The 15,738-nt window shown below is 38.2% G+C and overlaps 1 protein-coding gene, 1 non-coding gene and 1 pseudogene across 4 annotated transcripts; all 3 read left to right on the forward strand.

The window, feature by feature from the left end:
- The first annotated feature begins 591 nt into the window (after positions 1-591).
- Positions 592-4,057, forward strand: LOC120163726 (putative pentatricopeptide repeat-containing protein At1g16830). 3 transcript variants are annotated; one of them, XM_039173575.1, is made up of 5 exons: positions 592-2,357; positions 2,531-3,062; positions 3,232-3,505; positions 3,599-3,719; positions 3,804-4,057. In XM_039173575.1, the coding sequence occupies exon 1, from the start codon at positions 878-880 to the stop codon at positions 2,246-2,248; it is 1,371 nt and encodes a 456-aa protein (XP_039029506.1). In that variant the 5' UTR covers positions 592-877; the 3' UTR covers positions 2,249-2,357; positions 2,531-3,062; positions 3,232-3,505; positions 3,599-3,719; positions 3,804-4,057. The 3 variants fall into 3 exon arrangements, with proteins under 3 accessions (XP_039029506.1, XP_039029505.1, XP_039029507.1); XM_039173574.1 differs by having other exon boundaries at positions 592-2,351; XM_039173576.1 differs by having other exon boundaries at positions 592-2,351; positions 3,243-3,505.
- On the forward strand, positions 3,377-10,358 carry LOC120163685 (annotated as a pseudogene).
- LOC120163753 lies at positions 8,070-8,151 on the forward strand. Its single transcript, XR_005519680.1, has one exon. It is a non-coding gene; the product is annotated as a small nucleolar RNA J33 (small nucleolar RNA).
- Positions 10,359-15,738: the final 5,380 nt, after the last annotated feature.

Here is a 15,738-nt window from a genome sequence, read left to right on the forward strand (position 1 = left end):
CAATTAAAGTTAATGTATAATATCTATTTTGTAAGAAAATAAAAAAAATGATATTCATTTATAATTTTAAGAATTCAATAAACAAAAAAGGATTTCGGTATAATTTACTCAGAATTTGTCTTTACACATTAAACTTTATACATTAAACTTTATACAAAATCTAATCTAAATAAAAGTAAACCCTATCCACATTAAATATATTAATAAAAATAATATTAAAATCAAATATTAAGCATCAAGGATGACAGTATGACCCGAACCTGACGAAGAAACCCGAAACCCGATCAAGTTCAAGTCGGGTCGACTTGAATGATATCGGATCGGATCGGGTATCAAAGATTTTTTTTTAAGAATTTTTCGAGTCGGGTTCGGGGTAAGATATTCCACCTTAACTCGCCCCGATTATATATATATATATATATATAATATTTTATATTAATTATATATAAAATATTTTCAGACTCAAATATAATATTTCGGGTCGAGTTCGAACATAGAGTAAAAAAATCTCTGATGGCCACCGATAAAAAACCCTCCCCGAAAACGACATGTTGCCATTCCTATTAAGCATTAATATACACTAAAAGTAGAAAAATCAAAACACCCTCATCCCTGAATTTCTAAATCGAAAAAAATCCCAACTCAGCCGGCCACTCGCCTGACTCGAATCCCACCTCATTCATCTCATCTCATCTCTCACCTTAGTTGGCGCCGTTCAGGCAGCACCCACGCTCCCCACTCTGTTCTCAGTCAGCCGGCATCCGCTACAGTCTCATTCAGATCACCTCAGCCGGCAGCCGGCGTCTTTCCATCTTTCTTCTTCTTTACCTCGAATTTCAAATAATCTGTTCTTTTGTTTTTCCAGGACCAATATGCTATGGAGATGCCACTGCGGCATCCTCCCTTCAACGGGAAGAACTGTGGTGCTCAAAGCAATTCGATTCATGTCAGTTCACCCATTTTCAGCTCCAGAGGGAAGTTCGATTCGTTGTGTAAAATGAGTAGGCTAGCAGAGGCATATCAAGTGTTGGGTTTGATGATTACTCTTGGAGTTTCTGTATCAATAAAGGTTTGGAGTATATTGATTGATGTGTTTTTTCGGTTGCATCAACCTGATTTAGCATATGCTTTGTTTAATAAGATGCTCAGGACTGGCTGCTCTCCTAATCTGGTGATATACACTAATTTGATCAAGGGATTTTTGGATTCCAAAGTGGTTAATACTGCTTCTAGCATTCTAAATAGAATGGAATCTGACGGATATGTTCCCGACTTGGTTCTCTGTAACGTATTAATAGATTGTTTATCCAAAGGTGGGAGGTATGATGATATATTTGATATTTTCCTGAGGTTGCCATACAGAAAATTGGTACCCGATTCTTATACATTTTGCTCCTTGTTATCTAACATTTGTTTGTCCCAGAGGTTTTCTCTGTTACCTAATATAGCTAGTGGACTTGCAATAGAAGGGGACCTAATGGTTTGCAATTCCCTACTAAACTACTTTTGCAAGGCTGGCTATCCATTGCATGCTGTAGAATTATATGATTACATGCTTGATAGCGGTTTAACACCTGATAAGTATAGCTTCGTTGGATTACTTAGTGGGCTTTGTGGAGCTGGAAAAATTAATAAAGCTGTTGGTGTTTATCGAGGATTAATAATGTCTTATTGTGGTCTAGATGCTCATGTCCATACTGTTATCATGGATAGGCTCATAAGAGCTGGTAAATATCACACAGCCATCAAATTGTTTAGGAGGGCACTTGTAGAGAAATACCCACTAGATGTTGTATCATACAATGTTGCTATCCATGGACTTCTCAAGAGTGGAAGGACAGGAGAAGTTCCTACTTTGTACAGCATGATGAAGGAAATTGGTATTTTACCTAACGTGCACACATATAATTTGATCATTTCTGGTTTCTGTAAGGAAAGAAATGTCAAAATGGTCAAGCAGTCGATGCAAGAAATCAGTGGGACAGAAGTTCAGTTGTACCATCACACTGTGAACAACATAATTAAACTGTTGTTCAGATCATATCCATATCCTTCAGCCTTCAATCAATTAGTCGAAATGTGGAAATCTGGATTGATACCTGATGAGGCAATGTATGCACAATTCTTCAAGGGGCCAGCATCTGGAATAAACATAGCTCAAGCACAGCGCTTGCTTGTGAGGGATGAAGTATGGGTAGACTCATCTAGCTTTGAAGACCTTCCTGATGTGGCTGCTTCTGTGGGCTGAGCTGTTGTCTGAAAATAAGTCTTCTCATATATCAGTAGATGGAGCAGCTGCTTGGATTCTATGTAGATCTGCTCTCCAATGGAATGTAGTCCCAACTATAAAGGTAAAGGTAGTAGCTCTTTCCATTTGATAAAATAGTTATCGTACTTTACTAGTTCTTTCAACCAATTAATCACTAACTTGATCAAGAATACATTACGAACCTTCTATAATGAGTTACTTGTTTTTTAATATTTCGCATGCAACAAGTTTGAAATTTTATTGGTTTTTGGAAAATTGCAGCAAGGCTCTGTCAGAAGAATGGAGTGTTGAATAGGTTGAGCAGAATATGGTGTGAATGGTTGGGGAAAGAGGCTACAAGAAATGATGAATTGGCTCTTGTTACTTTTGCTTATAATTGTGATCTAGGCAGAGAGAAATTACTCGAAGACGGAAAATTACTTTTAACATATGGTTCTCCCACTGAATTGGGCAATGTTGAAGCTGCTAGCGGCAAAAGGTCCAAAAGAAAAAAATCATTTTCTGACCCAGAGGATATAAGTGAATCTTTGAGTAATCAATGCAATTCACCTGGGGAAAACTCTTCAACTTCAAATCGTGCTTCTTCAAAACTGGCATTAGATCAATAAGATGATCAGCTTCTGCTCACAAGATTTATATCAAGTGAGGTTATAAGGCGAGGGCTAAGACGGCAACAACGTATAGCTGTTGAAAAAATGTGTGATGTCTGTCAGCAAAAGATGCTTCCTGGGGAAAATCTAGCAACGCTCTTGAACTTAAATACTGGAAAACTTGTTTGCAGTAGTAGAGCAGGGTACGATTCTCTACTTTGCCTGGCTCTGACCACCTTTTATGTTATATAGGAGGGCCTTAAATAAATTTTCATCTTGTTGGTCAATATGGTCCATTTTATTGTCTCAGCTTGAAGCATAACATGTATATTTAAGTTCAAGTCTTACTCACATCTATCATCTTTTTAAAAGAAAATTTGTAGGCATTCCATTTATATCACACTTCATGCCTTATACATTGGATACTTCTCTGGGATCTCGAGACAATTGAAAACCATTCAGTTAATCCAAAAGTAAGGAGACGATGTAGAAGAAAAATGGAATCAAATGCAGTGAGATGGGAAAGGATTTGAAGATTAAAGCTACAGGGTTTCTTATTTCTTCCGTATTTTACCCAGTGTGCCAAGGTACTGAAATTGAGGTTGAGGGAGATGAGCTGGAGAAGCTTGATATCTCTCTGTCTCAGGTATGTGTTTTGTGATCTTAAAAAACTGAGTTGCTGTTATTCCAATTGTGTAGATATTTCTGTCGGTTAAGATGGTTTTTATTGTACTTCCAGATGTTCAGATACAAGATTGAAGTGAGTGATGGTCGTAGAGCCTGGATAAAAAATACTGAAATGCTGGGAGAATCATTCAACAGGGTTTCACTTTTCTTCTGAATTTGGAGAGATGATTCAGGTATCCAGACTTGTGCTCACCATTCCCCCTTTTGCACCAATGAAAATTGGAGACCTTATGTTCACTCAACTTTGGTGTTTGCAGGGGAAAGTATTGCTTCATTTACAAGTGTGAATCAGGAACAAGTTTGGTGGGCTGAATTATGTGCAATTGACATTAGTAAACCATACATAAAATTGTTGCATTTCATTCTACTTTTCTACTTTTCCGTGATGGGGCTTTGTAATTACCTGTTGTCTGCAATTTAAATGAACAGGCAGTCATTTACAAAGTTACACCACCACCATTAACATTGTTGTCTGCAATTTATATCAGAAATATGTATTGTACCTTTATACTCAGCTACTGTACTTTCTTTCAGTTTTAACGTTTGAATTGATTGAAATGAGATGCAGTGGATTTCTTTTATCCTACTCCCCTTCCCTTTCTTCCAACAAAAGGTTACCCACACATTACAAAGTTACACCACCACCATTAACATTGTTATACATATTATATACATCAGTCACACTATTTACAATTCAATGTGGTATTGCTCAATAATCAAGCATACACTCATTTCTAAGCAATTTGAATGTTTTTACTCTACAAATACTCCTGGACTCCTTAGTGGACAACATTAGTAGGCAAAATCCCATTAAACAATTATGAATTTGTCAATCATTGGTTGATTAACAGTCAATGTTTATTACTGACGTGATAAATCTTATTATTCTAAGTAACAATGTGACATATGCCACGTTGATATATGTCATATGTCATAGGTATATAATGTGATGATATGATACATTTCATGTGTACATAAGTGATGTTGTGTTACATGCATATAAGTGATGATGTGATATATATATATATATAGTAATGATGTGATATATGTTGTCATTATTTTTTATATATATGACTTATAATGTCAACGATATACACTGATCGTTAATTAACTAATAGTTTATATTCTATCAATAATATTTTACCTTAAAATAAAACATTAGAAATAAAAGTATTTGAAAGAAGAATAATAAGAACAAAAATAATTATTGTGTTAACGTTAAAAGTTAAGTAGCAAAAAAAATGGGTTGGATTAATCATTTCTATTCTTAAAACATGAGAAATCAAATTAATTGGAAAGAAAGAAGAAGAATATAAATTAATTATTTTGTAAACGTTGAAAGTGAAAAAACAGAAAAGATGGTTTGGATTAATCGGCTATCAGCAAATGGCTAACGGCTTCCTTCCATTTTCGGTTTGGATATCCGTTTGAAAGAGAAGAATGAGGTGGGTGGCACTGGCCAGTCAAAGGGCAAGTGCCTACGACTTGGGAGTAAGGACCCGAGAGTGTTGTTCTCAGCTCATCTGAGAAGATGACACGCCCGCCTTTTCCCACTTTTTCTATTTTTCATATCTGTTTTTGGCTTTCCTTTTTTTTTCTCTAAAAACAGAAACCGACACCGCCTCATCTTTTCTTACCGTTTGTGCAAATGTCCCTCACTGACCGTCCCGCTCCACTCGAAGATGAACCATTCAACGTAATCCCCGTCCACAACCTCCTCGCCGACCATCCTTCCCTCCGTTTCCCCGAAGTACGCGCCGCCATATTGCTCTACGCAATGTCGGAGATCTACCAAAGCCTCCCATCGTACAATGGCACACTACCATGGACCTCCTGGACTGGCTGGCTCTCTTCTTTGGTTTCCAAAGTGATAACGTCAAAAACCAGAGGGAACACCTCGTCCTCCACCTGGCCAACGCGCAGTTGCGCCTCTCTTCTTCGCCCGATAACATCGATATCCTTGACCCTGTCATCCTCCGTTCTTTCATCCGAAAACTCCTAAAAAACTACACAAACTGGTGCTCTTATTTACGCAAGGAATCCAACATATGGTCCAGCAGTCATTCTACCTCTGATCAGCGGCGTGACTTACTTTTATCGGGCTTTATTTGTTGATCTGGAGTGAAGCTGCGAATCTACGTTTTATGCCTGAATGCATCTGCTACATATTCAATAACATGGCAATGTAACTAAACAAAATTCTCGAAGATTATACCGACCGGAACATAGGTCAGCCTGCTATACCGTCGACATTTGGAGAAAACGCTTTCTTAAACTCTGTTGTGAAGTCAATATACGAGACGATTAAGGCCGAAGTTGAGTGTAGCAAGAACGAAAACGGCGCCGCATTCTTCTTGGAGAAATTACGATGATTTGAACGAGTATTGTTGGAGCGGAGATGCTTTCACGAACTCAAGTGGCCGATGGATGTTGGGTGCAAATTTTTTGTTGATTCCAGTAAGAGAAAACGTGCTCGGAAAACAGGGTTCGTTGAGATAAGGTCGTTTTGGAATCTTTTCAGGAGTTTTGATCGTCTTTGGGTGATGCACTTTTTGTTCCTTCAGGCCGCGATTCTTGTGGAATGGGAAGGGGAATTGTATCCATGGCAAGCATTGAAAAATAGGGATGTTCAGATTAGGATTTTGACAGTGTTTATCACTTGGGAGTGGATTAAGGTTTCTGCAAGCTTTATTAGATGTATGGATGCAGCATAGCCCCGTCTCTTTTGCGAAACCAGGGCTCGGCATTAGGATGTTGTTAAATACGGTTGTCGCCGTGGCCTGGATCATAATTTTCACAGTTCTACATATAAAGATTTGGGAGCATAGGAAGACTGATCAAACATGGAGCGCTGAGGCTAATAGGTAGGTATTCCTTTATCTAAAAGTTGCGTTTGTTTTCGTGTTACCGGAGTTTTTAGCCTTGGCTCTGTTTGTGCTTCCATGGATTAGTAACTTTTTCGAAGAGACGAACTGGAAAATATTTTTTGTCATGTCTTGGTGGTTTCAGAGAGAGAGTTTTGTTGGTCGAGGACTGAGGGAAGGTCTTGTTGATAATGTTCGGTATAAATTGTTCTGGGCAGTAGTGTTAGCTACAAAGTTTGCATTTAGTTATTTCCTGCAGATTCAACCGATGATTAGACAGACCAAACAATTGTTGGCCCTTAAAGAGGACGAGTACGATTGGGACGATGTATTTCATGGCCGTAACAAAATCGTGGTCGGATTGTTGTGGTTGCGTGTGGTGCTTATTTACTTGATGGATATTCAGATATGGTATTCTATTTATTCCTCCTTTGTGGGAGTAGGAGTGGGGTCATTCCAGCACATTGGTGAGATTAGAACCATCCAGCAATTGAGGCTAAGGTTTCAGTTCTTCGCCAGTGCAATTCAGTTTCAATCTGATGCCTGAAGAGCAGTTATTAAATGGCAGAGGATCGTTTTGGGGCAAGTTCGTGGATGCTATTCTTCGACTGAAGCTAAGATATGGGTTCGGGAAACCTTACAAGAAGCTTGAATCAGACCAGGTTGAGGTTCACAGGTTTGCTCAGATATGGAATGAGATAATTACCACTTTCAGGGAAGAAGACATTATCTCTGATCTAGAAGTTGAGCTGCTCGAGTTACCCCAGAATGTTTGGAATATCAGGGTTATTCGCTGGCCATGTTTCTTGCTATGTAATGAGCTGTTGCTTGCTCTCAAACAGGCAAAAGCGTTGGCGCAGGCTCCTGATAAGTGGATCTGGAATAGAATATGCAAGAATGAATACAGACGTTGAGCCGTGATCGAAGTTTACGACAGTATCAAGCACATGACGCTTACAATCCTCGATGTCCAGTCCGGGGAGCACTCCATCCTCACTTCCCTATTTCTGGAAATCAATCATTCTATCGAAATCGAGAGGTTCAGCAAGACATTTAATATGAATGTACTACCTCAGATTCATATAAAGCTGATAAAACTTCTTCAGATACTGAATAAACCCAAGAAAGATGCGAACCAGGTGATCAATTCCTTACAGACCCTTTACGAGGCTTCCGTCCGTGATTTTATCAAAGGCGAGAGGACAATTGAGCAGCTGTTTGGCAATGCAGTTAAGTTGTCCGACCCAGGTGACGAGAAGTTCTATCGGCAGGCTAGGCGCTTGCTTACAATTCTTATCTCCAGGAATTCTATTCAGAACATTCCGGCTAATATCCAGGCTAGACGTCGACTTGCTTTCTTTAGCAACTCACTCTTCATGAATATGCCTCATGCTCCCCAACTAGAGAGGATGATGGCCTTCAGTGTTCTCACCCCTTACTACAATGAAGAGGTACTCTATAGCAAAGAACAGCTCGTGACCGAAAACGAAGATGGGATTTCCATCTTGTATTATTTGCAGACCATATATGATGACGAGTGGAAAAACTTCATAGAAAGAATGCGGCGAGAGGGAATGGTAAAGGATGAAGAGATATGGACAACCAAGAAGGAAGAACTAAGGCTATGGGCATCTTACCGAGGCCAGACACTTTCACGCACTGTTAGAGGAATGATGTATTATTCTAGAGCTCTGAAGCTGCTGACGTTCCTTGATTCTGCATCAGAGATTGACATCAAAAGCGCACAGGAACTTGGTTCTACTACCAGAGCTAGTTTAAGTAGTTTCTACCTCGAGAAGTCTCCTTCTCAAGGTCTATTTTTCCAAGGCAATGAGCAGGTAATGTCTTCAATGAAATTCGCAAATGTGATTGCCTGCCAAATTTATGGGGCTCAGAAGGCCAAAAAGGATCCACATGCTGAGGAAATCTTATGTTTGATGAAACACAATGAACCCCTTCAAGTTGCTTAAGTCGATGAAGTTTCCACTGGAAGGGATGAGAATCAACAATTACAGCATGAGGTGGAGATCTATCGTGTCAAATTGCCCGGTCCATTGAAGATTGGAGAGGACAAACCAGAGAATCAAAACCATGCCCTTATCTACACCCGTGGTGATTCTGTTCAAACTATTGATATGAACCAAGACAGCTATTTTGAGGAGGCATTGAAAGTACGCAATCTCTTAGAGGAGTATGGTGTAAACTATGGAATACGAAAGCCGACTATCTTGGGTGTCAGGGAACACGTTTTTATGGGTTCTGTTTCATCACTTGCTTGGTTTATGTCAGCTCAAGAAACAAGTTTCGTCACTTTGGGACAACGTGTCTTGGCGAATCCTCTGAAAATCCGGCTGCATTATGGCCATCCAGATATCTTTGACAGGTTTTGGTTTTTGGCTCGAGGTGGACTCAGTAAAGCTTCCAGAGTGATTAACATTAGTGAGGACATTTTTTTCTGGCTTCAATTGTACTTTGCGAGGAGGTAATATCACACATCACGAATACATCCAGGTCGGAAAAGGAAGGGATGTTGGATTGAATCAAATATCGATGTTTGAAGCCAAGGTTGCCAGTGGGAATGGTGAGCAAGTTCTCAGCAGAGATGTCTATCGGCTGGGTCACAGATTTGACTTCTTCCGGATGTTACAATTCTTTTATACTACTGTAGGTTTCTTTTTCAGTACCATGATGGTCATTCTAACCGTATATGCTTTTCTTTTGGGCCGACTTTATCTCGTTCTTAGTGGCATTGAGGATGCTGCCTTGGCTGACAGCCACACCAATAAAGCTCTGGGTGCCATCTTGAATCAACAGTTCATCTTCCAACTCGGACTTTTCCCTGCCCTTCCAATGATAATGGAGAATTCCATAGAACATGGATTCCTTGAAGCTATCTGGGATTTGTTAACAATGCAGCTTCAGCTTTCATATGTCTTCTACACTTTTTCCATGGGAACCTCCACTCACTTCTTTGGTCGGACTGTCTTTCATGGTGGTGCCAAGTATCGGGCAACTGGCCGTGGTTTTGTCGTGCAGCACAAGAGTTTTTCAGAAAATTACAGATTGTATTCTCGCAGCCATTTTATAAAGGCTATTGAACTTGATCTAATACTTACAATTTATGCATCTTATAGTCCTTTAGCCAAGGACACATTTGTTTACATAGCTATGACTGTCTCAAGTTGGTTTCTGGTCCTGTAATGGAGTATGGCACCCTTTGTATTCAATCCTTCTGGTTTCGATTGGATAAAGATGGTTTACGACTTTGACAAATATATGAACTGGATATGGTACCGCGGTAGCGTGTTTGCAAAGGCTGAACAGAGTTGGGAGAGATGGTGGTATAAGGAGCAGGAACATCTAAGGACAACCAGCCACAGGGGAAGGCAAGTAGAGATACTCTTGGACCTTCGATTTTTCTTTTTCCAGTGTGGGATGGTATACCATCTGGGTATTACTGATCACAATACCAGTCTTGTTGTTACTTCCTGTCTTGGATCTACATTTTCGTGGCATTTGGAATTTATCTGGTTATCTCATATGCTCGGGACAAATATGCAGCTAAGAAAAACATATATTTCCGGCTTGTTCAGTTCCTCGTCATTATTTTTGGAATACTTCCTATAGTTGTGTTACTTGAATTTACAGCCTTTAAATTTTCCGACATCTTCACCAGTTTATTGGCTTTCCTTCCCGCCGGCTGGGGACTCTTGATTGAGCAAGTACTTCGGCCCTTACTGCAGCCTACCTGGCTTTGGGGGTTCAGTGGTGTATGCGGCTCGGGTATATGGTATAATGTTCGGTGTTATTGTTATGACCCCAGCGGTGATTTTGTCGTGGATGACCGGATTTCAGTCCATGCAGACGAGGATCTTATTCAATGAAGCATTTAGCAGGGGTCCAAGGATCTTCCAGATTGTTACCGGGGTGAAATCCAGATACTCGTAGTTTGCAGAAATTTATCAGCACTTAATAGTCCGGTTCATGCTTTGCTTCTGCCCTGAGATATTTCACAACCATTCTGGTGCTCTATGTAATGGAATATGCAAAGATTTTCAACGAAAACATCATGAAAATAGTGAAACATATTCATTAGAATATTCAAGCTTATACAGCAAGTTTTCTTCTTTCATAAAATACTTGTTAGGCTGTCAAATTATTATTTTCGAGGAATTGTTGTATTTTGAATAGGCCTTCGTTTTCGTAAACCAGGGGCGGATGTATTAAAACTTGGGGAATAATCATTATTAGGGGGAATGATCTTTTTTGGAATTGTATTATTATATTTGGCTCATGGAAAAGATTATTACTAGATAATAATTTATTACCAACGATAGTATTTTTTTGTTAAAATGGTGGGAATGTCATTACCTTAGTGGGAATGTCATTACCTTCAAATTCTTAGGTAATGAACAATTCCCACCACTTTGGACAAAAATAGATCTTATACATTAAAAATAACATATTTATCCACTCGAGGTCATAATATTATTTTTCATATTATATTATATTTATACACGAGGGCAATTCAGATTGTCCGACAAGATTGATGTTCATGTATATTAACCCTTGCTTTCGGCTTTGATGTTGTGTGGCTTGGAGTGGGTAATTTTGTACCCTTTATGGTCCCCTCCCTCGGTGATTCTTTCGTCACTTGGAATTTACCCTTGGCTTAACACTTGTAATTGAGCTAAGTTTACATACTTCTTCCTCTGAATTGTCGTCTTCTTCAGAAACGGCTGCGAGTTTTTCAGTGTGGGGCAATCTCTTGCAAAGTGTCCTTGCTCATGGCAATTGAAACAATGGATCGATTGGATGTCCCCCTTCTCTTTTGACTTGTTGCGTCGATAGGTTATGCCTTTTGTAGGCTCCTCATCATCACTTGATAGGCTTTGTTCTTGGCCTTTATCTTGGTTTCTCTTACTAGGACCCACGACTTTTGATTTGGGAGGCTTGGGTTTCTTAACACCAAGTTCGATGAGGGATTCGACGGTTGTCAAAGTTTTAGACAATTCTTAAACACTCCTTCTTTTCAGCTCGTTTTTGGTTAATGGATTTAATCCGTCCATGAAGGTGAAGAACTCGACAATTGTTGAACGTGCTCCCTTAGAGAGCCTTCTTGCCTAAGATGCCTTAGTTTTGATCGTGCCTCATTCTCGGCATGATAAGGGTAAAATTGCTCTTTGAACTTAGCTTGGAATTCTGCCCAGGTTCCAAATGTGGTGTCATCTCGTTTCATCACAGTGGATTTACGTCGCCACCATAAGAGTGCTAAATCAGTTAGGTAAACAGAAGCAATGTTTACTTTTTCAATATCATTCTCGATGTCCATGGCTCAAAAGTATTGGTCCATGTTCCACATAAAATTTTCAACGTTTTGTTATATCAAAAAGGGGGAGATTGTTGAAAACATTTTGATGTTTCGATATAACAAAATAAGTTAAATGAATTTTAAGATTTTACAAAAGATTTTCTAAGTATATTCGATGTAATTATTCGAATATCAAAATATTACTCCAAGTCTTTCAAAGTTCATTTTAATCCTTACTAAAGTGTAAAATTGTGTTTTATACTTAAACTATTTTTAAAACAATTTTACAAAGTATTTCGAACCGTTTCAAAGCCAAGAAAAATCAGATTGTCCAGGGGGTACAGATTCTCCCTGCATGTTTTTTGCTCCCAGAAAACATAATGTCCAGGGGTACATATTCCCCCCAGGGGGTACCGATTCCCCCCTGTTTAACGGTCGAAATCAAATTGTACTTAGGGAACCGATTCCTTATGAGGGAGTACCGATTCCCCCCACGCTCCAAGCTGTTTTATTAATGGATTCTTATCTCTAAATGGCTCCAAAACATCCCCAACGGCTATATACGACTTCAAACACATTCCAAGCTATAAATACAAGTTAAGGACACTTGAAGAAGCAAGAGAACAACTATCCAAGCAATCAAACACAAGAGAAGAGTTTTTCAATCTTATTTAATCTTTCTCTTGTAAATATTTTGTTCTTGTGAGCTCAATCTTGTAAACACCTACTTAGAGAGGTTTTCTTGTTTACATATTTTATCCTTTTGTAAAGGGGAAAGGTTCTAGCTTGGCCCGTGTAAAAGCTAGGGAAAGGTTCTAGTTTAGCCCGGAAAAACTAGGGAGTTTGTAAGGTTACTCTTTATCCTCAAAAGAAAGAACAAATTAGTGAATTTGTTGGAAAATTCTTGGTGAGGAGCTAAGGTAATGGACGTAGACTTTGGTTGAGAAAGTCGAACCACTATAAATCGCTGTGCAATTCTCTATCTTTCAATCTCCTTACTCCCTTAACACAAAACCGTTCCGACCCCTCTTTGCAAACCGTTCCGGTTGTTGATTCGAGCTTCCAAAAATCCTAACAGTCTCTCTCACAGAGTCATCAAGTCTGGTGATCTTACTTTGGAGCAATGCAAGCATGTTCTTTGACGTTCCTCGCTTCTTCTATGCGTTGCGAGTCTCGATGCCTTTGGATGCTACTGCCTCGCCACGTTGTGAAGCCATCTCGTCTAGTCACGAACCTGGCTTTGATACCACTTATCACGGGGCTAGACTGTCGGCTAGTTGGTCTGTGAGGTCCTTAGATGCCTCGCTCGATTGTTCGACGTCTAAGTTAGCCTAAACTCCTCGGTTAATGTTGCTATAGCGATGAGCAAGATGGAAAAGCATAAAAAAACATAAATAAGCGTGTGTGGGGAATTGTTTTCTACATGAATGTCTGAGTTTATTCACACAAAACTCTCTATATCCAATGGGGGTGGGGAGGTCTCATTTTATAATGAAGTCCCCTTACATCTCATGACTACTCCTAGTCTAACTACAAGTAAAACTCTTTACTTTAGTTGAAACTCTAATATTTGAGTCATATTCAAGGACTATGCTACTTGGCTTTATTTCCAAACTAATGGCCGATGATGAACATGATATGAAGCAACCGAGGATGAGAGAGGCAGGTGAGGATGTGACGAGTATAAGATCATATTCATGCCTACTCCACCACCAACAATAAATCTAAATTTTATCCCTATTCTTATCTCACTATCCACAAAACCTGTACTCATCCCGATTTAATTGGATGTGAAGTAAGATAGATCCCCATGAAACTCACCCCATAGATATCCTTAGTCTTAGTGATATTTTTTATACAAATAACAATACCAAATCTATTTTTTCAGTTAGGAATTCAAAATGAATTTAGTAGTTGAAGTTTTATGGTTTTTAATCATCATGAATGATGGTAACACCATGCAAAAGTTTCCAACATATAAAGCATATCCGTTTAGTGTAACAAAATACCTCTTCCATGAACTCAGAGTGACCACATAAGAATTAATGGCAAATGTAAAAGAAGCCTTGTGTCCCATGAGATGGATAGTCAGCCCTGTGTCCCATGAAATGGATAGTCACATATGAGTATGCTGCAACCGGAATAGATGTGAATCTTGCGTGCAAAGCAAAACCGAAGCTTGATCTCTGATGCAAGATGCAACTAGAATTGTAGAATTCCCAAGGGAAAGCACGCTCTGACAAATTTGCATCGGCCTCTACTATATTTAGGCAAATCAATACTCTACTCTACAGACCCTTCAAATCTGGTGATTGTGTCCTATATTACAGATCAGCGCCAAAACCTATCCTTGCATCTTGCCTGGACTTTCAAATGAAACACACATTTTACTGACGTACTAACCAAGACAACGCAACTGTAGATTATTTCTACGGCTCGTCCATTTCTAGATTTTGTCTGGGCCTTGGCTTAACTTGCGTCTAAAGTTTTACAGCCTCTACGACCCTTGCTTGAATTTCCCAAGCCCATGAAACTCAAGTGCTCTGTAATATGAACCACACCTAGGAATGCTTATCTAGCAAGGCGATCGCGAGTTAGACAATGTTCGATTCGTTATTGTTAAAAATAAATTGTTGTTCGACTTAACTTGTTGCTCGTTAAGCTCATTAAAATTGTGCTCGACTCGTGCTCGTTAAAAAAATTTACTACTCAGCTCGACTCGTGAGCTCATTAAGCTCGGCTCGGCTTGTTGCTTGTTAAACTCACTAAAAAAATTACCTTATTTTTTTAACTAGAAATAATATTTACTAATACTATATGAGGATATTAGGGTTGGGTTTGTTTGTTTGTATTAAAATAACATTATTAATTAATAATATTTTATTATTTATTAAAAAATAATAGATTAGTTAACTTATTATTTTTATTATTTATTACTAAATTAATAATTATTATTTAGATTTATTTTTTGAATGAAATAATTTGAAAGTAATTAATAAAAATATATTTTAAAAAATTAAGGAGCTACTCGCTAACTTATCAAGTCGAGTTAGACTTTACTCGACTCAGCTCATTAAGATCTCGAGTCGAGTTTGAATTTGAGCCGAGCCAACTCAAGTCAAACATTTACTGAATTTTGACCGAATCAAATTCGAGCCGCTCACAAATTGCTCAACTCGTTAACCACCCCAATTATTTAACCGCTAGCTCGGTTGAGGAGGAGCATGTTTCAGTAGGGCCAATAAAATTTCACTTAACAAAAATTATTTAATTTGATTTGATGTAAAAATATTCAATTTTATTTTATTTAAAAAAATTTAAATTCGAACCAAATTACAAAATAAATTCAAATAATTTAAAATTTTTAGTAATTAATGAATTAGTTTTTAAGCTAAATTATGATCCCTCAAATATGAAGAAATATATATATATATATATATATATATATATATGTATATGATTATAAAATTGTTTAAATTAGAATCAAATAGTACCATAACAATATTTATAATTAAATTTAAACAAAAACTCAAACAAATTTCTTAACTCGACTCGAAATTCTTTTAAATAAAAATTAAGCTTGAATCAATCAAATACGCACTCCTACATTTCAACTCAAAGTGCATGATGAATATATTTGGTAGGGCGATAGTAAAAAAGTTAGGCTTGATTTCCAACTTGAAAAAGCATGTGCTAAGCTTGGTCTCTTTTGCTGATTTTAAAAGCCGTCTTTTTTTTTCTTTTTTTGATACATTTAAAGGTCGTCTTTTGATACATTTAAAGGTCATAAAGATTGTTAGCTGCTCCAAACTAATTGATCATAAACAAATTCAGGCTTTAACTTATCTCAGTACACGACTTAGCCTTTCCGTTATTTAAATTGACAAGGAGACGCCACTTGTTGCACTCTGTGATCCCAAAAATTCCAAAACCATGAGGAGGATCGATGCATTATCAGCTTACCAGAAAAAAAAGAATGTAAAATCCAAAGCCCACTCAGATGGTCAGATTTCTCTA

This window comes from Hibiscus syriacus, unplaced genomic scaffold, assembly GCF_006381635.1.
Source record: "Hibiscus syriacus cultivar Baekdansim isolate YM2019G1 unplaced genomic scaffold, ASM638163v2 tig00111493_pilon, whole genome shotgun sequence".
NCBI lineage: Eukaryota > Viridiplantae > Streptophyta > Magnoliopsida > Malvales > Malvaceae > Hibiscus > Hibiscus syriacus.